We start from the raw sequence: 22,858 nt of genomic DNA, 5'->3' as shown, positions 1-22,858 counted from the left end.
ATTGTTACTAGTTCTGCTATTTGTATTTCAAGCAACCTGTAATGATTGCTTGGTGTAAAATGAAAAAAAAACCAAACCACCAAACAAAACTGGAATAATATCAAATGTGGACTACAGCCAGAATTATTAAGATATTAGGTGGATGCCTGAACTGCAGGAATGGACCTACCATTGCTCTGGGAGAGGTTTGAATTTGATTTTAAGGAAACCAGGAAAGTCTCTTGCTTTATTCATGGATGCAGTAGATGCAGTCTTGTGGAGGGTGCCGCGATTTACATCCTTGCCTTCTTTCTTCTTCCAAGGCAAAATGGTGGCAATTGCATTATGCAGTTTCCAAAGGAAGACATCATCAGTCTTCTTTTCTAATCAGTGTATTGTGACAAGGAGACTGAATAGTTTGTCTAATGACTAAAAAAAACCCAAACAAACAAACCACCATTTTTTGAAATAAAACCCAAAAAACATCTGGGTGAAAATATAGACGTTGCAATCATCAGTTCTATGAACAGATGAAGCAGTAGCCTGTACTAAAGAATGAGGGCTAGAAGAGGAAGTCAGGTATTTCTGACAGCAATTATTTTTTTATTTATATGACATAATTTCTGAACAGACTCTGAATATCATAATTCAATAAAGCTACATCTAAATACCCAAATCAATGTAAGATTCAGGTTTCTAAGGTTTTGTTTTTATTATTATCATTTATTACATAGCTATGACAGAGTAATATTTTTGAGATGGCTGCTTCCAGGAATTTGGCTGTAAATAAATTTAAAAAGTCGAGATACTGTGACCAGAAGGAAGGGAAGAAAAGGAATAAAATTGCCTTCAGAACAGGAGTATATTTAGATACTCAGTCACTTTGAAGAGTCAAAAATCAGAAATACATAGAGTGATCTGAAGGTGTAGGTTGCTGCTTTATGAGGCAATTTTTTTTTCACAGTTTTGTAGTTTATTTCATTGGCAGGTACACACTGGCCTGTCAGTGTTGGGATGGCAAAGACTTTGCCAGCAAGTACAGTTTCACGCAATGAATGCTGGAGCTACAGGATCATTACCACAAATCAATTTTATAAAAATCACTTTTATAAAAATCGCTTTTTCTCACAGCTCATTTGAGTACTTCCTTCAACTGAACCCATCCTACCAGTAATGAAAATATAGGCAGAGCTCACCCAGTATTTCCACCATTTCATGGAGAGCACAAAGGGAGCAGGCAGATGTTTTTTATAAAGGTAGTTTAGGCATTTAGGTGTGCATCATAACCACTGCTTCACTAATATTCAAATAACCTTTGTAATCCAGCTATCAATCTTTTTGATTTGCCGATAGACATACAGGTAGCCCCATTTCCCTTCAAGAGAATTTGGTTGTTTAATAGAGAAAATCACAAACTACCCCAGTCAGTCCCTACTTGCCCAGTCTCCCTTGCAGTCAGCAGGCGCCTTAGGTTCACCGCAGGAGTGAGAGGCACTTGCCCAGCAGCTGCACTGTCATAAGGCGCTGCCTGCCCCAGTCTCCTGTCTCATGTTATTTGGAACTTAGAAATCCTGTATGGCCTCTGCTAGGATCCAGTACTTGGAGAGCGGTGGTGGGAGTGGAACGAGCTTCGCAGGAGAGCAGGGGTAGCCTGCTTCTCATATGACAGGAGTTGCTCTGCAAGTAGGTCACCTGAGCAGCACCCCCGTTTCTCCATCCCAGCAGCGCTCCAGGTTGCCAGTGGAGAAGTGTTCTTCATGCCGCTTGCTGAACCTGGGACACAGTGCAGCTAATGATTCAAAGGTCAAAGGGCCACTGAGTAAACAACCAGGAGAAAGACAGTTTGGCTGAGTCCCAGCTTCACAGTAGCACTGGCCTCAGTGCTGCTGGGCAGTGCCTGAGTGCAGAAAAGAAACAGGATTTTGGGTGGTCCCATCTGTTAAATTCAGATGCTTATTCAAATTCAGTCAGCATTTACTGACTGAGCTATGCACCCCCTTGTTTACCGTACCTGTGGCCCACAAGGCAGGCTGAGGTGCCTGTCCCTGTGACCCCATATGCTGCCTAAGGAGCAGAGGTGCCCCAGGCAGCACTGTGCCGTGTGTGCCTCTTGCTTCCATTGAAGCCATTAGCACTGAGCATTGCAGTGTGCAAGTCCCATTTTAGGCAAGTCTTCCAGTGCTTTGATCCCCCCGCTTCTGTGAAACTGAAGTGCTGATGCTTCCTTCTTGCATAAGGGAGTTATAAGAGTGCACACACTCATGATTTCATGTGACTAAAAAGGAATCAGATATAGCAAGACATTTTTGTTTTGTGGCTTGTCAGGGACTATCTGTCACCGTGGCATAGCCCAACACAGGAGGAGCCTTCAGCTCTGGATAAGAGCAAAAAAAGGTTATTTTAACTATTCATATTATGTAAAATTTAATTCCCTTGAGACAAGCCCTAGAGCAGGAGGCAGCTTTCTGAATGCAGCACTGGTCACACGTTTGCCCATTCAATACAGACATGCTCTCAGGTCTCTCTTCTTTCTATGTGTGCTGGGCAGGACCTGTCCCTAAAAGCACATATAAGCCTTCAAGGGCTGCAGCTGTTGAGCTGCTCCATGTGTAGCACTCAGAGCAGGTGCTGCAGTTGGTGATAAAAGGCTGGAGGCTGAAGGGGTAAGCTAAAATATTTCTCTAAGTCAGCAATACTCCCCTTTGCCCTCTCCGTACCTCTTCCCTCTCCCCTCCCCGCTTGGGGAGAAAGCCCAAGACAGGCAGGCAATGGCAGTGGCCCAAGTGCTTTGTGTTTGACCCCATGGCTGTGGCCACAGAAGCTGTTCAGGGAGGTGCTCCATCCAGTTCAGAACTTGGCTGATTTCATGCAAACTGCAATCTCACTAATGATAGCCAGAAGAGAAGGGGCTGTGACGTGTGCTGAGGAAACACCATTGAGGAAGATGGCTGGGCAGGAAACAGTGTTTAAAAAAATGTCAGTCAAGAGTAAATTAAACAGTGCTACTTTTGCATACACATGCTACATATTTTGGCCAAGATTTCCAAGAGTAACAAGAGTCTGTGCTGCTAATTTGGATATCTTACTTCACACACATACAGGATTCTAGGCAGTACTTGGCTACCCCCTGAAAATCTGAATTGATTTAAGATGTTTCCAAAATGATATCCAGAAAGTTGAAACTACCAGAACAATCAACCTTTGGACTCAGAGCAACAAAAATAATCAAAATGCTTATTACAAAGATGAGGTGTGTCAGAAGGCTGTGCAGGAAAGAAAGCACTCTTCACTGAGAACTTAGTTCCTGAGCTTCTTATAAAGGCTCTGCATCTTGAAGTCAGCATCATTGTTGCTCCTCCACACCAGCTGAAGTCAATGAAAGATACTCTGTTTCCTGAGATAAATATTATTAACAGATACTCCAGGGCTGTAACTCAGCTCATCTGCTGCACTTCAAAACATGGGACATGAACTTTCTGTGTAACCGCTGCTTTAGGAACTGTTACATCTTTGCCATGCCAGTTCAGGACCATATAAATTCTGTTGCAAATTGTATGTTAAAAATGAGGTATGCTGCAATGGATGTGGAATAAGGTAAACACAATGAAAATCAAAGTTTAGATCAATGAAATTACATTTTTTATCTGTTAAAATATTTGCTAGGATGGTACCAGCACTATTAAAAAAGGTTTCTGTAGGGAAAAGAACAGCTCAGCTCTTATTAACTGATACACATCTTTAAACATGTTCTGGAAGGAAGCAATAAGAACCCAATGTTATACGTTATTCTGAGGTTTTCATGACATCTGGGGAATTTTATAAAGTCCCCTTGTTGCCCAAAATAACAGTCTTGGACTAGGAGAAAAATAAGAAGCATTTCACAGCTACTCTGTCAGTCACTGTGGGGCATTTGTGGAATTCGATGAATTTAGTTCCTTGAAATCAGTGCTGCCATGCTACCCTGGGATGATATCTGGCCTCCCTGGGCAGCCCATCAGCTTGTGACACCTGTGCCAAACATTAAGGCTGGGATAGATACACTGAACCTATGAGCTTGCCTTCTCTCTTGCAGCTCAAGGAGGACAACTAGGCAAAGGATTCATAAAAGTCAGTGTGAAATAACATCGTGGTAGACACGCTAAAATTATTTTCCCGGTGGAGCTTCCATCCTGTATCACTTCCATTGGTGCTCTCACATTGCTGTCCCTTAGTGCTGCGATGGTGTGAAGCAACCCAGATGGCAAGCACAGGCTGCTGTTCGTGGGGCTGTTCGGAGCTCGTGGTCATCAATTGCTCCTGTATTTATAGAGTAAGAAGTTTGAGAGCATCACAACCTAAGTCTTAGTAGACTACACAGTGTATGTTCCCAGGTAATTCATGTTAAAGACTACAGGAGTACATAGGTGGTTTTCAGGTATCAACACATTGCCAAGCAGTGCACTAAGGACCTAAACCTTTGGGTAGTCCAGTGTTTGTAAGCCTCTTGAGTTCATCCTTATAGAACCTAAATAAATAAATGTGCTTTGCTAACATCGAGGAAGGAAAAAAATAATTCAGAACAACTGCCTGATTGTTGGACATTGTAGCACTCAAATCACCATAGCAAACTATCTCATGGATCCTGTTTCACTGGGATCCCAATGCCACAAATGTTAAATTCTTAATGAAGTCTGCTCCAGCAGACAGTGAGCATCACCGCGATGAAGTTCTGGTGCTGATCCCATTGTAAGGCATTTCTGGAAATGTTGGCAGAATGTCTTCAGAAAATGTTGGCCGAAACCTCTCTTTAGAAAAAAATGGCTGTTGCTTATATTTAAAAAGGATATAATATCACCAATGCACTTCTTGCTTTGCCTCTGCTCTGTCAATGCAGTCACTATTTTCAGGGCTGATCTCTGATCTCAGGTTTGGAGAGTTATTTGCCACACAACCACCATGGGAAAAGAGAAGGAGAGAAATGAAAAAAATGAATCATCCACATTCTGCCTGAATTCAGATCTCAGATTTCCCACATCCTGGTATTTAATTTCTCACAGAGTTACCAATGGTTGATCTCACAGCAGGATTAGTGGGAAGAAAAATGAGAGCTCCATTGAAACCAGACTTGAGTCTGGAAAGAAGGGACGTGTGAGCTCTAGGACCCAGGAGATATCAGATTCAGTGCAGTGAACGGCTTCCACCCCCTTCCCTGATTCTTATGCTCATTTTGAGGCAAAATCTGGAAACTGAAATCAGAACAGCAAAGAGACAGTTCCAGTATGTTAGGCGGCTTGCCCATCACTTTAATAGTCTCCTGAGAACTCTGTTATACAGTAAGGCATTAACTGTAATTTATATTAGTATTTTTTTTATGTTTAGGAAGAGGAGAATAGGTTCCCATTGAGGTATAAATTGCAGTAAATCTGTCTCGGTCCTGAAAGAAAACATGTTTTGAACACACATTCCCACCAGGATACCTTTTCAATTTGATTATAGAATATAGATGTGTTCAATTGGAAAAGAAACTCCCATAAAAGGTTCTATAATCAAAAGGAAATAATCACTATTTAGTTGAACAGCCCCACTCACTTTGAGTCAGACTATCTTGCTTAGAGAAAGAAAAAGGTTTGCTCTGTGGTAGCATGGATCACAGTGCAGATGAGGCTTGCAAAGTTGGGTTGCTGCTCTGTGCTGAAAAGGACCATGCTTTATCTCCCTTTCCACCAGATTGTGTGGAGATGCTCAAGAGGTTGAAAAAAATCTTTAAATGCATCACTCTAAATCCTTTAGGAGTTGAACATATTAAGATGACAAGAAGAGTATGTCATTAAACCATAACTACCCTTTCTGGATTACCTGGTATTTGTAGATTTATTGGCAAGATGGCTTAAATTAGGGATATATTTTTAGCCTGCAGCATTACATAATAAAACAGCAGCAGAATTCTTTGCAGAAAAAAAAAGGGAGGGGATGGGGAGGGGCAGGGGGGGGAGTTTATTAAAACCAACACAAACTTCTCTGATTTTGTGCTTTCGCCTGCATAAAGAGGTGCTCCATGGTTACACAATCAGTAAAGTTTGCAAGAAAAGCATTTCCATTACCCTGTTCTGCTCAGGAGTCGTCGCCCTGCCTTTCACTGCAGACCTGCTGTTTAGTCTGAAACTGAAAATTAAACCCAGAACTTCAGCTCTCAAAGTTAAATACTCTGCTGTACTGCCATCACACAGCCTCACCGGTGTCTGTGTGGTAAGATCTATGATTAAACCCTTCAGACGTTTTAAAAAGCTCTTTACAAGTCTGTTAAGCTTTAGTGTTTTTGTTTTGGTTTTGGTTTTGGGGTTTTTTTTTGCGGGGGAGGGGTAAGAAAAAAATAATTTAGCTGAATTACACCACAGTCTCACATGAACTCTGCTGAACCAGATCAGAGAACCCACCTCACTCTCATTGAGAAATATGTTTCTAATTTGGGGGGGGGGGGAGGGCGGTGGAGGAGGTGGTGACCGGCACACTTTTCTGAGCACAACCTGGGGAAGGTAGAGCCCTGTGTGTTAAAGTTTCCCTTTCAGAAACAAAACCAGAAAGGAAAAGCTGGGGGAGACTGAGGAAGAGCCATGGCAGTGGCAGAGCCAGAGCCCCCTGTGCCCCTGCCCGCCCTGAGGCCTGCGCTGGCAGGCGGCAGCATGGCGCGGCCCGCTCAGCCTTGGGGCTGCCGCTCGTAAAAATGTCACCAGTGCACTTCCACTATGAAAGGCTCTTTTATCTCCCCTTCCCGCAGCCCCTTTCCAGTGGGTATGCGGGGCCAGGGCCGGTGACTGCCGTTCGGCCTTCCCGCATGGCTGGGCCCTAATGAGGTGTGTGCGGCTCTTGGCTGCAGGTTTTCAATCTTTTTCTTATTACTTCAAAGCTGCTGCTCCGAGGTTCAGACAAGTTTGATCACTTGGCAGAATCTCTCAGCTGGGATTCAAAAGGGAAGATGCTTTATTTTATTATTTATCATTACAGATAGATAGCTGTTCCCAAACCACAGTTGCCAGTGGCTCCGTGGACAAAAGCCGTAATGCTTTTTTAGGCGATAAAGGATTGAAGGTGAATAACTTCTGGCAGTTGCTTCCTGTTTGTAACAAGCAGTCATTTTTAGGCTGGAGTGTGTGTGTGTGTGTGTGTGTGTGTGTAATAGAACTCTAACAGGCCTTCCTTTATTATTCTTTTCATGTTCTAAAATGGTGGGGGCGGGGAAAAGGTAAATTATATGGGTTTGACCTCCATTTCAAAGCCTGTTCTAGTGTTCCTTTCCTTACTCCATTCTGGGAGGCCTTCACCATAGTCCTTCCTCTGTCGCTTAACATAAAATATGCACAGAAATTGGCACTGTTTCATGTACCACAGGGGCTCAGGAGGAAGGCCGGCTACCTCAGGTTTACCTGTGTGGGCTCCAGTGTCCTTTTGGGCTTTGCCATCTCAATTGCCACAAGAAAACAGAGCTGAGGCAGTAACCCACAGAGTTTCAGTGAAGTGTACAAGCCTAAGGATTCTTAAAAATTGGCATCCACCTTTTTTTGCTCTTTCATCTAATTAAGGACATAGGTACTCATAATTAGAGACTATTATTAGCCTCTGCTTGCCTTACACTCCAGTCTGGACTTTGGCTCTGGAGATGGCATGCTGTGTGAATGCAGAGCAGTTTACCACTCCTCTAGTTTACAGCCTCCACAAGAGGTTTGTAAGAGCAGCTTCTCAAACTTGGGGTTAGTTCAGCTTGGTTGTTTATGTTTCTCACAGCACTTCTGCCTTCTTTTCCTTAATATTTTATTTCCTTCCCACCAGAACTGTTTACATCTTGTAGGGTTGAAGCTCTCCAAGACAAAATAGGTCTGTCAGTGTTAGTACAACACCTGTGATTGCTTCAAGCACCATTTTCACTTTAGGTCTGTGCTTTGCAGACTTTAAATGGTGCTTCCTGCAAAATTATTCTGACCAGTACTGAGATTTTGCTGGAGATTTTCAGTCTCCTTTTAATCACATGGGGAGCAGGTTTTTTCAAAGTGTTTTGACCTGCTTAGGTCAGAAAGGCACTTGCTACACTGAGATGCCAAAACGCATTTAAGAAATCTGTCCTAATGTAATTTAGACAGACAGCTGAGTCTCGATTTCAAAAGGCTTCAGCAGTGCAGGCTTCAGCACTGGATGGCCTGATGCCTTGCAGAAACCTCATTGCTAAGTTAACTTCAGGGCTGCTCTAAAATCCAGTGGCAAAGTTTGGCATCTGGAGCGAGCTGAGGTTCCTTCAAGCCCATCTGTAGGAGACATTAAGAGGCAGAGCCTAAGGCAGGTACTTTTTAGGGTATCTAAACATCTGCCAGTGTATTTCATGTTTCTGGAAGTTCTCAGTGTGAGCCCTCCTGGATTTAAAAATCCTGTGTCAGATAAGCCCTTTCAAAGTAGCCAGAGAGACTCATTATCACTCCATTATATCAAACAGTTCTCCTAGTGGGAGATAAACTAGGAGATAGAGAAATGTTTTTTAATCCCCCTTAATCTAAGAGGAAGAAGAGACTTGAATCTATGTTTAAAGAAGGCTATTTAACTTAAAGAGAAATATCCTATCCTGTTCTGTCCTGTCCTGAGGGGATCCTCCTGAGCACTGTCCTGGTCCCCTCCAGTTACCTGACCTTGTCACTCAAGGACCAAAACTTGGCCAAGCCTTGCAAGACGCTTCCTCCAGCAGAGGAAGGGAATTTGTAGGAGTGATTCCTGGGTATGCAAGGATGGTAGATGTCTCTGATGTCTACCACTGTTGTTGGCCTGGGCCTTGCTTACCAGCAGCTGAGTCCCAGTGCAGACCTAGCAATTTCACTCTGGCTGTCCCAGCTAGTTCACTTCCTCTAACAGCAGGGGATGTGGGTTATCCACTAACCGCCATGAGCAGCCTTTTTGCTAGTCAAACAGTGGTGTTATAGCAGTGAGAGGACACCCTTAATTTGCTTACCAACTATGCAGCTCAAAAGCCATAGGCTGGTCACCTGGTGGGACAGCATCAGCGTTTTGCTTTATTCTCTCTTCTCCCCTTCTATCCTTCACACAGTATTTGATTATTTATATAAAAATGGAGTGACTTCAACATAAGAAAGATGCATCCTCCATACGCAACAGCTTGGTGGGTAGGCTTCTTCCTAGAAGGTAGAAAATCCAGTTTGAAGTATCTGCTTCAAATCAGAGAGCATGGGGATTTCAAAACAAGTCTGCATGTGAATTTCCAAACCAGTGCTCTTGCATACATGCGCACTCAAATATAGGTCTTATTCTTGATGTCTGTTGTGCATTGCCTTCCTGAGTGTGGAAACATTGAGGACATGTCCCAGTCACAATGATTTTTAAGACACTTGCCAGCCCTTATGCAGCTCCCAAGAGCATTAGGCAGTTCTGCACATGCCCACCAGCATGCAATTGGGCATTGGGAAAGTTAAGTGGCAGCTCAGCAAGGCTGCTCACTGGTATCCAAATATTGGACTCACACTGTGGTCAAGCCTGTAGTCATTTGAAGGCCAACATCCTTATGTGACAAGGCGGGCTGTTAAAGGCTACGTCCATAGGAACGTAGACATTTAAAGCAGGAGTGTTGGTTTCCTGTCCTCAACACAAACCTGCCCTATCAGCTGCCATCTCTGTATTTTTCTCTATTTACCTCTAACATCATTTAAGTACCAAGAGTTTTGCTTCCTTAGGGGGACCTGCCTGCTCACTACCCCCAGGGCTGTCCCATGCCCTAGCCAGTGTCTGCAGAAACAGTGCTAGGAGGGGGCAGGGGGTCTCAGAACTGATCCGTAGGCAGAATTTTTAACTCTGCTTATAGCCACCAGGCTAGAGAAGTTGGGCTTCTTCTTGCATGCAAGCAGTGACATGCACAGAAATTGCTTGCTTGTGGGCTGGTTGACTTATACGTATTGATATACGGAGCCTCTGTATTGAAATAATTTCCTTAGATGCCCTTAAAAACATGCTTTAGTCCAGCAGTAAGAAGAGTTGTGTGGCCTTTCTGTATAGGGTCATGGTGATCTCCTCTGCCATAATAAATCCTTTTATTGTGACGTGTGAAGTAAATACTTGCAACAATTTGAGCTCTGAATCCAGTTTCTGGAATTAAACTTTGCCTTACTGCTGAATGACAGCTGTCACTGAGCTCACCAGTGCACTTTGCAGACAGTATAGAAGCAGCAGATCCCACCCTAAGCTTCATGCAGAGCAAACCTACTCTGAGTGTCTGTTAGTGCTGTAAGAATTTCTAAAGTAGTTTGGTGTGTTGGCTGTGGAGCAGTCAGGATGGCACAGTGTCTCAGCTGGGCACCATGTGGGCCCCTGCATCTGCAATAGGAGCCACAGGCTTCAGGGACTCCTCTGAAAATATTAGTTTGCATGCCAGGGGATTTCAGACAAGTTAACAGCAGACAATGGTCCACAGTTTGCAAATTGCTCTTGTCAGCAGTTCTTTTTGACATATCTATTCAAGCATACCCTCTCGGGCTTAGAAAGCAGCCAGCAAAATCTGTGCCAACAGCTAATACTTTGTTATAAAATAAAAGCTCTGACAAATTCAGAGGCTCCATATGTAGCATTACTGTGATCCTGCAGTTCATCTCACAGAATTGGTTCTAGTTTCTTTAATCCGCTGTTCAGAAATTCATGAGCAGAAGGTGAAAAAACTGAATTGCCAGCTGAATTGCCAGTGAGTTTCTTGAGGCAAAGATAATTAACCTTGAGGTAGCCATAAAGGAGCTTTTTCCCAGGATATTAAAACAGAATAAACATTTTTACAAAAATGTCAAACAGTTGCCTTTCTGCAGGTGGGGCAATGCTCCCCTGAAATGCCAACAACTGTCTCATCATCAGGTCTTGTTGTGACCGCTTTGTGGGAGTCCACCAAAAGAGGGAATGCAGAGATACAACACAGACTGACCTAAGCCTGTCTGTTCTCAAGGCCACCAGAATGCCACTGCTGACTGCTTGTGCTGCCAGAAAAATAGCCTCCACCAACCAATTGTGTATCACCAAATGGAGGTCCTGGGCAGCAGGCAGAGCTATATTTCACCCACACGAGGTCATGGGAACATTGGGTGACTCTGACCTGAAAAGATGCTGTAGTTTAAATATGGTCATTTACTGCACAGCTCCATTCTGGATGATGCCACCTTTGAGCTTTAGAAATGAGATGCACATGCTAGTGGTTATCACTTCACATATTCCTGCAGTATACACCAGTTTGTTTCTCCACAGTGAACAACCTTCAAAAGCAGAGATACAGCAATCATAGCTCTGGAGAGGGTTAGTGGGTCCACACATCTTGACACTGCTATTCTGTGCTCTTTTAGGTGTCCCAGGGGATCACAGACATCCACACAGAGCACGTGGGCATGACAGAGGAGACCAGCACCATTCTGGGCTAGGTGCTGGATACCAGATGAGATACCCAGGGCATCTAAAACAGCCCCAGGCTCCTATCTTCAGGCAACCAGATCCCACCAAGGATGTCATATTTTGAAACTGTGTCTTGGGCAAGCCCAAATAGGCATACTGGCTGCAGATAGCACTTCTGACTGAAGCCTCCTGTCCTGCCTCCTGGTCTTTTTCGTTACCATCACCACTGTTAAATCAGGGCCAACAACAGTGGTACCAGCCCTCTGCAAAGCAGCCCTCTTGAGGGCAGATAACTGCTGTGAGCCACTGCAAAGCATTTGTCCTTTCTCTCCTGCTGGGGCCCAACATCAGTGAGAGATGAAGATCCCAGTCCGGTGTCCACATTTGCCAGCCGTTGGCCAGCGATACCCCTCAAGAAAAGACCTGTTACATATTTGTGCACAGAAGAGCTTTGGAAAAAGCCTTCTTGATGGTCTTTTTTGGGAGACACAGCAGCTCCCCGTTGCTCCCTGCTTGGCAGGGCAGTTAGAGCAATTAAGTGTGGAAACAGCTCAGGGTGCTGGCTTGCAGTTTGTCTCACAATGTCACTCTATGACCTGTAGCAACTCAGGATAAACGTACCCCGTGCATAGGACAACCAATGACAGGACATGCCAAGTAAAACTGCTCCTGCAGCATGTCCCCTTGTCAGTCAGCCCCTGAGGATACATGTATGGGGGGCACATGGCTGCACGGGGAGCCACCTGGGGTATTAGCAGCAGGGAGGAAAGCCTGAGCTGTGCATCTGAGTATTTATCCAGCCCTTCAGGTGTTTGTCCTACTCACCCTGAGCTCTGAGTGGCTCCGGCTTCCCTGTTAGCCAGATCCGACCTGGTTTGAAGCTTTCTCAGGTTTCTCTTGCTGGCCCCGCCTCTCGCTAGCTTGCTGCAGCAGAAAACAAATAACCAGGGGAGTAGCTGGTCAAAGCAAAACTGGGTCGATGAACATTTACGCTCAATTAACACACGTCACCATTCTGTCTCCACAAGTACAGTAAATGCACCTAAAAAGTGAGAACAACCTGAATTAAGGCTGCCATGTAACCCGAACCCCTGGCTTCTCGGCTGAGTGCTTCCTGTGCCGGTGCTGCTGAATTTATGGTCTGCATGGCAATCACGCTGTGACTGACTGACTTGGATTTCTAATGCCTGCTCTAATGACCGTGCTTTCCTTCTTGATTTTTTCCCTTCTCTTCAGCTTGATCAGAAGCACATCTGGACTTAAAAAGTATTTAACTCCAGCCCCAGTTCCTCCTTCGACTTTTGACTCAGGGATTGATCCTACTATACGTGGCTGTGGCGGGTCTGTGGGGACTTGTAAGTGCCTGGAGGGAGGGTGCTAACTGGTAGTAAAGTATCCTTCCCCTCAGGTGCCCAGTGCCCTGACATGCCAAGCAATGCACTTCAGTGAATCTGTGGCTGAAATGACTCCATGCAGAGCCTGTTTGCAACTTCTAAGGAGTGTGGTTTCCGAAATGCCTGTCCCCCCTCCACCTTTTGGGGAGAAGTGTGTGTGCGTGTGAGTGCCGTAGAGGCAAAGGGTGGGTTGCAGATCACAGCTGCACAACCTTCTAAGATTTGCAACCAGGTTTTCACAAGTGCAAAAAGTCCCTCTCTGTTCCTGTCTTAACATCTGCATTTTCTCTTTCAGAACCTGTACTCACTTCCTCCTTTGGGTCTCTCCATGCATATATGTCTGATTTGTATTATCCCTTTGTTTGAATTGTAAGCACTTCAGAGCAGCAATCATGTCTCCATCTGTGTCTTGACAAGGGACTTGCATGATAGGTTGGCTTAAAACCACCCATCTGAGCTATCTTAGGCTTTTGCAAGGAATGAACTTAATGAAGGGAAGGTTTCTTTTTGCTGCACAACAATATGATCCCTTTGCCAGCTTTTCTTCATGAAAAGTCTTTCCTAAGACTGATGTGAATTTGAAGTCTCCAGGCTCAAATATTTTTTTTATTAATTACTTTATTATTTAAATATTTTATAGGGTTTAGCTTGATTTTTGGTTTCTCATCCTTCCAGGTACTACAGTTACACACATTTGCATGTACATACACAGATGAGAGAAACTCATCCTTCATTACATGAACACATATATATATATACTTGAAGGAAGAGCTTCTCATTAATATTCTTGGTCACTGCAGCATGGGCTACAAGGAAAAAAAATAATACTGTGAGAGTCATAGTAAAAATTACTAGAGTGGGCAACTCCTTAACTAAAAATAGCTCTTTGTGGCCACCCTGGCTGGGCTCTGAAGTATGTCCTTCCACATACTTTGCCTCTTCTCCATCCTTATGCTGTGACTGGAAGTCTACCTTTGTGCAAAATGAGTCCATCAGGTTTCAGTAGTTTCCTGACAAACCAAGCATAAAACAAAGAGAGCTGCTCTCTGCACCCACGTGTGCGCTGCTGTCTTCTGGGAAATGATGATGAGAGGCGAGGGGCTAAGCATGGTGCTGTAAGAAATTAAGCACATGATCATCATCAAATACCAAAACTTGTCTACCTGTATTATGTTAAGAGCACAAAACCCACAGTTGTAATTTTTAACTGAATTACTTGGCTTGGGGGCAAAGCTGGTGTTTGCCATGATCATCCTGAGTTCTGAATTACCAAAGCTCAAACCAACATATTTTGCACTGTTGCTCCACATGCAGCCCAAATTAGCCCTTCGTTAGGTGCCTGTAGATACCATTTTTCTTCTTGACTAAAATGTTGTAACAGTCACAGTCCCATTCTGTGGGGAAGATAAGCAGGGAAAATGCATTATGCATTAATGGGACTTGATGGAGTGTGAGCTCAGGTCCCCCAGTGCCATGAGAGGCAGAGTAAAACTCGCTTACTTTGTTTCATGAGTTGGGGATCATTTTCGTAGCAGCACTGTGAGTGTAACCCTGCTACAAATGGACACAAGTTGTTCTGAGGAAGTAATTGTTCATCTGCATGATAGATCAGTGTGTTCTGGAATTTAATTATTAATTGAAAATTCAAGGTCAGAGGGCAGCTGACACTTGACTTTGCTCTCTGTCCTCCATCCACGGTTTTGATCATGCTACATCTTTCTTTATGCCTGGTGCTCGAGAGAGCACCCCAGTGTCGTGGCCTGTTTCCTAGTCAAGAGGTATAAACCTACTGGCTTAAATATCTGAGGCCCAAGATTTAGCAGGGGGTGGGGGTATGAAAGGAGAGGGGGGAGCATTTGCTTCATGCTTTTCACATTTCCCACATAACCCAAAGCAGACTAAACAAAACCAGTGTGAAATCTCATGGCTTGATGCTGCTATGGTTATATTTTTTAAGCTGTCATCCATTCATTTATACTTATGTTTATTCCCTGGATTTACAGCTTTTTTGAGCCCTTTCTTGCGGGGAGGGGGGGGGGGTTTGAAACCTTTTGAAAGGGGATTGCAGCAAGCAGTGGCCTGTGATTAAAGCCCAGTGTTTTTCCTTGATGCTGCTCCTCCGCAGCAGTGTCACACATGGTAGCATTTAGGAGCCCTTCACAGCTGAGGTGTTTCAAACACTAATGAATGGAAGTTTGGTCATATAACGCAGGCAATCTTTAAGGCATGCTTTGCTGAATGGTGTACTGTAGTGGCCTGGGAAAGGAAGAGAGTTATAAATTGTGTCAGTTAGCCACCCAGACAAAATGAAGCCATGTGGAAAATCAAATCTATTAAAGTATGAAGACTGTTATAAGCTGTTTTAAGCTGGTCATTCTTAAAAGGTCTCAGTTGGCTGAGGGCATAAATTCCTCTTCTTCCTAGATCTTTTTCACGTGCTGTCTTAGGCGATGATGTGCAGCGTTTGATAAAAAACAGCTTTTCACTGACAGCCCCTTTTATTAGAAATGTTTATTGCCCCCAGTTTACTGCCCGTGTCCCGAAAGGTACTGCACATTTGTTAAATAAGCAGTGTAAGAGCATCGCATTTGGTCAGGCTTGCTGAAGACAAACATGAAGGCAATACTAGGGAGGAGGAGGACAGCCGATGAGGAGGAGGAGGCTTGCCAGAGCACCCACTTAACACTGGATATCTGCTCAAAATGCTTTCCATTTTCTAGCTGCCATGTCGTCTGGCTGTAAGAGGCCCGTAACAGAGCACAGCACAGACTACTTTTTCTTGGCACCCCTTGGGGTAGGAGGAAAGCCTGGCAAGGCAAAGTGCAGGGATCAGAAAGCAAGGGACCTTCCTGTCCTCCCCAAAGTGGCTTCTTGAGATGTCAAAGCAGCTGTAAAGAGCACTTTGTTAGCTCAGGAGGTAATTGTCAGCTGTGAGAGAAGTGTGAGGTAGCAGCCTGAGATGCACGGTTGCCACAGTATTTATTTTTTCTGTTTGTGTATTCCAGGAGGAGACTGAAGAAACGTCCTCACAAGAGTCTGCAGAGGAAGACTAGGAGACCGCACCATGCAATTTCTACCTCATCAGCAGTTGGGTCTTTTGAAGGGAGAAGACACTGCCTTGACCACTTATTTTCTATTGCCATGGTCTTTCCACTTTTGCCTGGGGTGAAAAAAATAATTGCATAACCTTAAAAAGGATTTGTCTAATAATCATCTTTGTAATCCCTTCACAGTCCCAGGTTTAGTGAAAAACTGCTGTAACACAACGGGGACACAGATTAATGATGCAACTTTTAATTACTGTTTTCTTTTTTCTTAACCTACTAATAGTTTGTTTGAGCTGCTAAGTAAGGGTGAATGGGTCAAGAAGAGCTCCAAATCAGGTTTATGTCACTCACTGCACTACATATAAACAAGAAACTTGTAACATAGTCATTATAATGGGCATTGAAATAGAAAAGGCTGGGTGTGTAACACTAAATAAAGCCTTACAACACTTCCAGCAACCCACTCCCTACTTAGTAAACTCCCTGTTTTAGAACACCAAAGATAAGGGATAGATACTACTCTTTTTTTTTTCTTTGTAATCTTCTTGTAGACTTGTACTTGATTTATTATTTTTATTTTAATACTTACTGTTATTTCAGGAAAAAAACTAAAAGCTGATCTTTCACTTCATTCAGCTGGTAATCAGAAGAAAGAATTCAACATGAAAAAGGTACTTTCACTTGGCAAAAGGGAAGAAAGACAAAGATACATTGTATAGTTATTGATACAAACATATCAGCAGAAGTAGTAAACAAAATGAACAGCCCTTATCTTCTGGACCATAGGAAGCCAGTCAGTTGGCTTTCTGTAGAGCCAGACGTTTTCTGTGGAAACAAAAATGGTTGACACCAAACACTCTTATGCCATTAATGATTAAGTCTTTATTGAGGAAAGTGTTTTTAAAAGTACAGAAGGGTACCTCAAAACTAATTGTGAATTTATCTGAACAAAAATAATTCAGTTGTTTAGTTTAGTTTCGACTAACTCCACTCACCCCATACCAGTATTTCAAAAGAATTGAATCTCTCCTCATTACTCATCAGTCATGATGTAAGAACCAACACCACGTACCTCAGCTAAGCTTGTGCATTACTTTAAGCAATGTATTTTGACATAGGATGGTTCACTGAGCACCTCTGTGCCAGTGGCATTTCTCCATCTTTTCATTCAAAGCAGCACTTTTAGCACCAGATGCAATATTACCCCACTATTCAATACTACCTCTGATTTTTACAAATAACTCAACAGACTGATAAATACATGCTGCTATACACATTTAATGCAGGAAATTTTTACTGGGTAGATAATCATGAGTATCTGCATTTTCCTTTTTTTTCTACTTCAACACCTAATTGCAGTTAAGGAAGCAATACCTTTATTGTGTTTCAGCATGGCTATGTATTTTTCTTTCTCTTGGTTTGTTTTTTGTTTGTTGTTGGGTTTTTTTTTAAATGTACTTACCCCATTCTCTGCTAGACTTCTGTGTAATGTACTGTTAACTTGAATATATTTTTGTACTGAATTGCTGATAGGTTTGTGAGGATAATTTTCTTCAATGACACTACATGACATAGAAAAAAATTTAGCTGTAATGTTTAAATATTACTGTCAAAGTTTGTACCTCAAATGAATTGTTTAAAGAAATGGACTAATTGATTGACAAAGACCTACCTCCAGACTTGAAATGGAATGAACTTGTTACTTTCAGCATTAGTTTTCAAACGTTTGAAACAGTTAGGACTGCAACTAATCCCTAATTCAAAACTATTTTTGTAAAATAACTTGTGGAAAATAAACACAGTTTAAATTACTTTCATATTAAAAAAAAAAATTAACAAAAAATACCCTTCAAAGAAACTTGAAGCTTTGTAGGTGGGAAGCAACAAGCTCAGCTTTTGCATAATGCAATCACAAATATGTGTTTAAAAAAATAATTAGTAGTTTGTAAGAAAATACTTGACAAGTATTTTCGTGTATTTTACACAAATGTGATTTTGTAATATGTTTCAGCCAGATTTATTTTAAATGCTTCTTATGTAGAGGTTTTTTATTCTCCTCTCTCACTTTTGCTGTTCTTTGTCTCTCTCCCTCGTCCTATTTCATTTTCTCTATTTCTGTTTTATTTCCCTTCTACCTCTCTTTCTAGTCAGTACTTTGTACCATTGTATTAATAAATGGGCCAGGGGTAGTTTCTCAGGAAGGCGTCTGTTGGTATGGCTTGAGTACCCAGCCAAATGCAGTTTAAGATAACTACTTACTGGCTTCTTCCAAAAGGCAGTGTCAAGAAATGTGGACCTCCTCAAAAGCCCACAGAGGGTTCAGTAACTGAAATCACTGAGAAACAGCTGACTGGAGTATTACAACTTGACATGTTAATATTAAGTGGAAGAGAAATAATCCTAGCTATACAGTAGCTCTAACAGGCCAAATCCAGTGTCACTTGAAGGCAGTAGAAGGAGTTCTGCTGACTTCAAAGGGCATCAAATCAAGCCTTAGCAAGTCCCTTTTGGGGTCTGAGGGTTTTTTTGCATTTTTTAAAACCACAGTATTCAGTGGATGACACAGAAATAATTGCTGGGTGTGTGTCACACTTCAACCGCCGAGAGACTTACCACTCTGATGAACTGCATCTTATATTTTCTATATATTGTAGTACAATCAAAACACATTACTACCTCTTAGGGCCTACTATACCTCATTTTTTTCAGACTGAAAAATTGCATGTGGCCATTGAATCAGTGAGAACATCATAAAATTTTTTATATATATAGTTTATTTTTGTGGGAGATAAATTTTATACGACTGTTCTTTGCTGTCATTGGTCACTGCTAACTAAGACTGGACATTTAACTCTTCTACCATTTCTGCAAGAGAGGTGTGTTCGCAGGAAAAATAAAAACAAATGCTTCAAGTTGTTTAACTACAGTTTACTTTTTCTTTTGAGTGTCTTCTAACTTTTTGCTTTGTTCTTTGTGTAGAGTTTCTGTCTATGATTGTACTTCAAATCCCTTGCTTGTTGAAAAAGTTCCTTTAATGGATTATCACAGTCTGTTCAGCACAATAAACATAATAGCCTCTGTGATCCCCATGTTGTTTGATTCCTAGACTTTTGTCACAGTTCTATAAAATGGGTAATAAAGTTTGGTCACAGTGACCAAATTTGTAAAACTTCACATGCAAGTAGTCTTTTTTTGTCCCAGGACTGTAGGCATGTGCCTGAGAAGAAGTGCATTTGCTGTTGAGGGCTCCAGGGGTGGGTGCTTGGCAGAGAGACACATCTTATGAGGCTCCCCGGAAGGTGAGGCACCCATTCCTGGCCTGGGACTCACTGTGCTGAGGTAAGTGCTAAGCTGTGCACCTGGGGACCGGTGATCCTAATCACCAGATGGGAAACACCATAGCACAGGCCAGGCTGAAATGGATTTTGTTTCCTGGCCTTGGACCTGCCTCTTGAGGGTCCACCAAGATGGTGAGCCTTCTCCACTTTCTAGGCAAAATCACAGTTTGCATCCAAGTTTATGGAATTTCCATTACATGGACATTAGGTTAAAAAGTGCAGGTACTCGGAGCAGTAGAAGCAGGGATGTGGCTAAGTACAGACGGTCTGGGACACAAACTGAAGATCTCAGGAAACTCTGCATTAAAACTTAAGACACCCCCCAAGATTGTCACAAGTGAGTCAGGCAGGACTCTTCTGGCTTCTCCTCGTCATTTGCTTTTACATGATCCCCTGGCCTGTTACAGTGAGATTTAAAGACTGTGGTGTCTGTCCATTGATTCATATTTGCAACCATGCCTGTCTTACCTAAGGTGGTTGTTCAGATATTAGTTCCTCTGATCTTCAGGTTTACACGTTCTTTGTGTTCGCTCATTTGCAAACTCTCCACCTAATCTCTTTTGGCCTAGTAACCTCTGCTTTCCCAAGGACTTCATGGCATGTTCCTTTTGGACTTGATTACTTGTAAAATAGCCAAAATACAATCACAAAAAAAACCCTAAGTAGTAACACCCATTCAGTCCTGAGTCAGAAATGTGAGTAATTGCATTCATCACATTATGTATCCTCTTTCTTTCTTATCCTGCTTGGTGTTATTAATGGATCATTCCACTTTTCAGTCTCCCTGGTGGTCGTCTTCCCTGTGGTTGCCATCACTCAGCTCTTCCTGTTATTTTATCTGATGTGATGCTCCAGCTGTAACCCACCCACCTGATGGATCAGCCAAGTGGCTGAACTTCTGCAACCCTGTGCTTAGCTCCCTTCTACTTCTTACTAGTCATTCCTCCAGCTTGCTTCACTCCCACTTCCCTTCTTGGGGCATCTTCCAATAAACTTCTGCATGCTTTATGCCACAGTGGGACTATTTGTGTGTATTAAACTAACCATCTTCTGCAGGATCGGGGCCTGCGTTTGTCTAGTGGCCAAGTCTGCTTTATCCAAGATGCCTGTGGCAAGGGTCATACTAAGTTTCTGCTTTTGCTTTCCACTCCCATCACATCACATCCACATAAAGATGGAGAATTATTGAAAGCTGGCGCTGCCAGTGCCTTGCACAGCAATTCAATTGTCCACAGCTTTTTTTAAAACCAAAACATCTGGTCTGGTCATCATTAGAGACAGGATCCAGCGCAATGGCAACAACATGTTCCTCTGATCACAAGAGAGCAGTCAGATTTGTCACACCTCAGACTTCACCTGAAGCCTGAATGAAGCAATGTTTCTCACCCCGGCACCTCTGTGTACACGGATGTAGAATTTCTGTCTCTCAGTTCATCCTTTTTTAATCTCCCACCATCTTCCCTCACATTAATTTTTAAACATACAGAAGTACTTGAGCATATATCTTTTAGTACAAATACAGGTCCAACTGCTATATGCCGCCTCCATTCAGAAATAACACTAACTGAGGCTTTATTACATCTGCTTGCTCAGTCAAATGAGCATCTGCCACTGTGATTTACATACATTGTCTGAAAAATACAGACATCCTTGCTGTATGGATGTTTCAAAGGTGGCACGGTTGATATGGGTCAATGCTTTCTTCCTGCCTGGCTCCTGGAGCCACAGGTTGTGTGCCATGCTAGGAGACACTGGTGATGGGGAACCCTGGATTCCTTTGCCACCACACGTCACTCACAGGTGCACAAGGAGTGAAACCGCCCCATGCACCTTGCTCCAGGACGTCTCTGGCATGCAAGTCCCTCTCTAGCGGAGTTGCTGCTCTGACTGTCCTCATGTCCTTCAGTTGGTGTGATGAGCTCTGCTGTTGCTCTTACCCTCTGGGCTGATTCACCTCCATGTGACAGCAAGGTTTAACATGTCTTTTTTTCTTCCCACCTTTTATTTCCTTTTGCCATATAAACAACCTTTTGGCCTATTGGAATTTTTTTTTTAATTTCTTTCCTTTCCACCTGTGATTGAATGCTTTTCACCCCTTTATTGCTCTCGGCTTGCAGTGCACTTGTTCCAGTATTCAAGAAAAAGAAAGCATCTTCACATAATTAACATCCTCTGAAGATACATGAATGTAATTAAGTTTAGCCTGAAGATAACAGTCCACTGCGGTAGCAGTTGAAGTAGGAAGCAATCTGCCTGTTTACACTCTAAAATAAGGCTGCAGATGGTTGTGTCCCAAAGTTGCAGCACAGGATTATCATCAGCTTTTATCTGCTAGCAAAAGGGGAAATTGAAACATTAGGAGATAAGACACAAGCCTTCAACAGTGCTTCCCTACTAAAATGGGGCTAATTAAGCACAGCTAAAAACGTTAGCATTGTCATATAAAGGAGGAGCTTTACACTGTTAATAATGGCTAGGGTAAAACTGAAGCAGGAATCCAAACATATGCTACATTAAGGCATGCTATTAAAATAACCAGTGAAAGAAAATAACAAATGAAAGCTGGGTGGATCTGAAAAATCAATGGTAGGCAGAAACATTAATTAGCCAGGGAGGGAACTTAGCAAAGGCAGAAGTCCCATCAAGAAACAAGATTACATTACATTATATATGTATGTCAGCACAAAATATTCTGTGGGACCACCAAAGATTATGATTTTCATCGTAGGGGTTTTTAATTCAGAAAATCTATTAAATATATATAGTCCCTTTAGGCATTTTATTCTTAGTTCAGGGAGTAGGCTGAAAAATAAGCACATTTTTATTGCATTGGAACACATTTGCCATAAACTCACAGTTTTAGCAATATCACATAATAAAAACTAAAATTTAAATCAACATTTGCAAACAAATTAGCTCAGCAGAAGCATAGGAGGAGTTGCTTTGGTCATACATAACTGCAGAGTATTGTCTTTAAAGCTACATCATAGTCTAAGACAGGGGGCTTATGAGGCCTGACAGGCTCTAAAGGTGTTTACAATGAATTACCACTCCTAGACTGCAGCTGCGTTTGGGGCCAAGACAAATTAATCTCTATCTAAGGCACTGTTATATGACTATTTTTGCTAAAGGTTCATAATGTGCTCAGTTCAGGATGGTTTAGGTTTGGCATTTATATCATAACAAACACACAGTAACTTCAATGAGATCCAGGACCTGGAGAATGTCACCTGCTGGCATTTACTGCCATGATCCAGAGTTTTGGTCTCCCCAAAGCAGGAAAAAAGCAGGAGAAAAACAGGACCACATAGAGCTGATCTAACAATGCCCTTGACATCCACCTCATTGTCCAATTATAGTCCTTATAGGTCTCAGAGGTATCACCGTGACTGGTCGACAAGTCACCTTCTTCACAGGGAGAAAGGGGTCTTGCCCTAAGCAACACCATGTGTAGCAAAGCTGATGATACAGAACTTGTGTTTGAAGTGGCCATAATGAAAACTCCACCCTCACCTCTGCAAAGTTTACAATCATGAGACACATCTCTGTCTTTGGGTGCGTGAAGCTATACAGCAGGACCATAACTATGACTGCATACTTTTAACACCTAAAAAAAAAAAAAAAAAGGTCTACTTTAGATTTTTCAAAGGCGTCTGGTGATTCCCCGTCACATATGCCTCTGGCACACTCTGCAAAGTGTTGTATTGTATTT

The 22,858-nt window shown here is 42.6% G+C and overlaps 1 protein-coding gene across 5 annotated transcripts in view; it reads left to right on the top strand.

Annotated features, from left to right (window-relative positions):
* HMGA2 (high mobility group AT-hook 2) overlaps nucleotides 1-18,895 on the top strand; it is a 123,054-nt gene extending 104,159 nt beyond the window's left edge. For 3 of the 5 annotated variants that reach the window (XM_056341191.1, XM_056341189.1, XM_056341190.1), the window contains exon 6: nucleotides 11,322-12,946. In XM_056341191.1, the coding sequence (XP_056197166.1) occupies nucleotides 11,322-11,396 (75 nt within the window). In that variant the 3' untranslated portion in view covers nucleotides 11,397-12,946. Of the gene's footprint in view, nucleotides 1-11,321; nucleotides 12,947-15,766 lie in introns of those variants that run through there. The other 2 variants (XM_056341192.1, XM_056341188.1) reach the window with 1 other exon arrangement.
* Nucleotides 18,896-22,858: the final 3,963 nt, after the last annotated feature.

The sequence above is a fragment of the Falco biarmicus genome, chromosome 5, assembly GCF_023638135.1.
Source record: "Falco biarmicus isolate bFalBia1 chromosome 5, bFalBia1.pri, whole genome shotgun sequence".
In the NCBI taxonomy this organism is placed as follows: Eukaryota; Metazoa; Chordata; class Aves; order Falconiformes; family Falconidae; genus Falco; species Falco biarmicus.
This window is presented reverse-complemented; position numbering and strand designations above follow the sequence as displayed.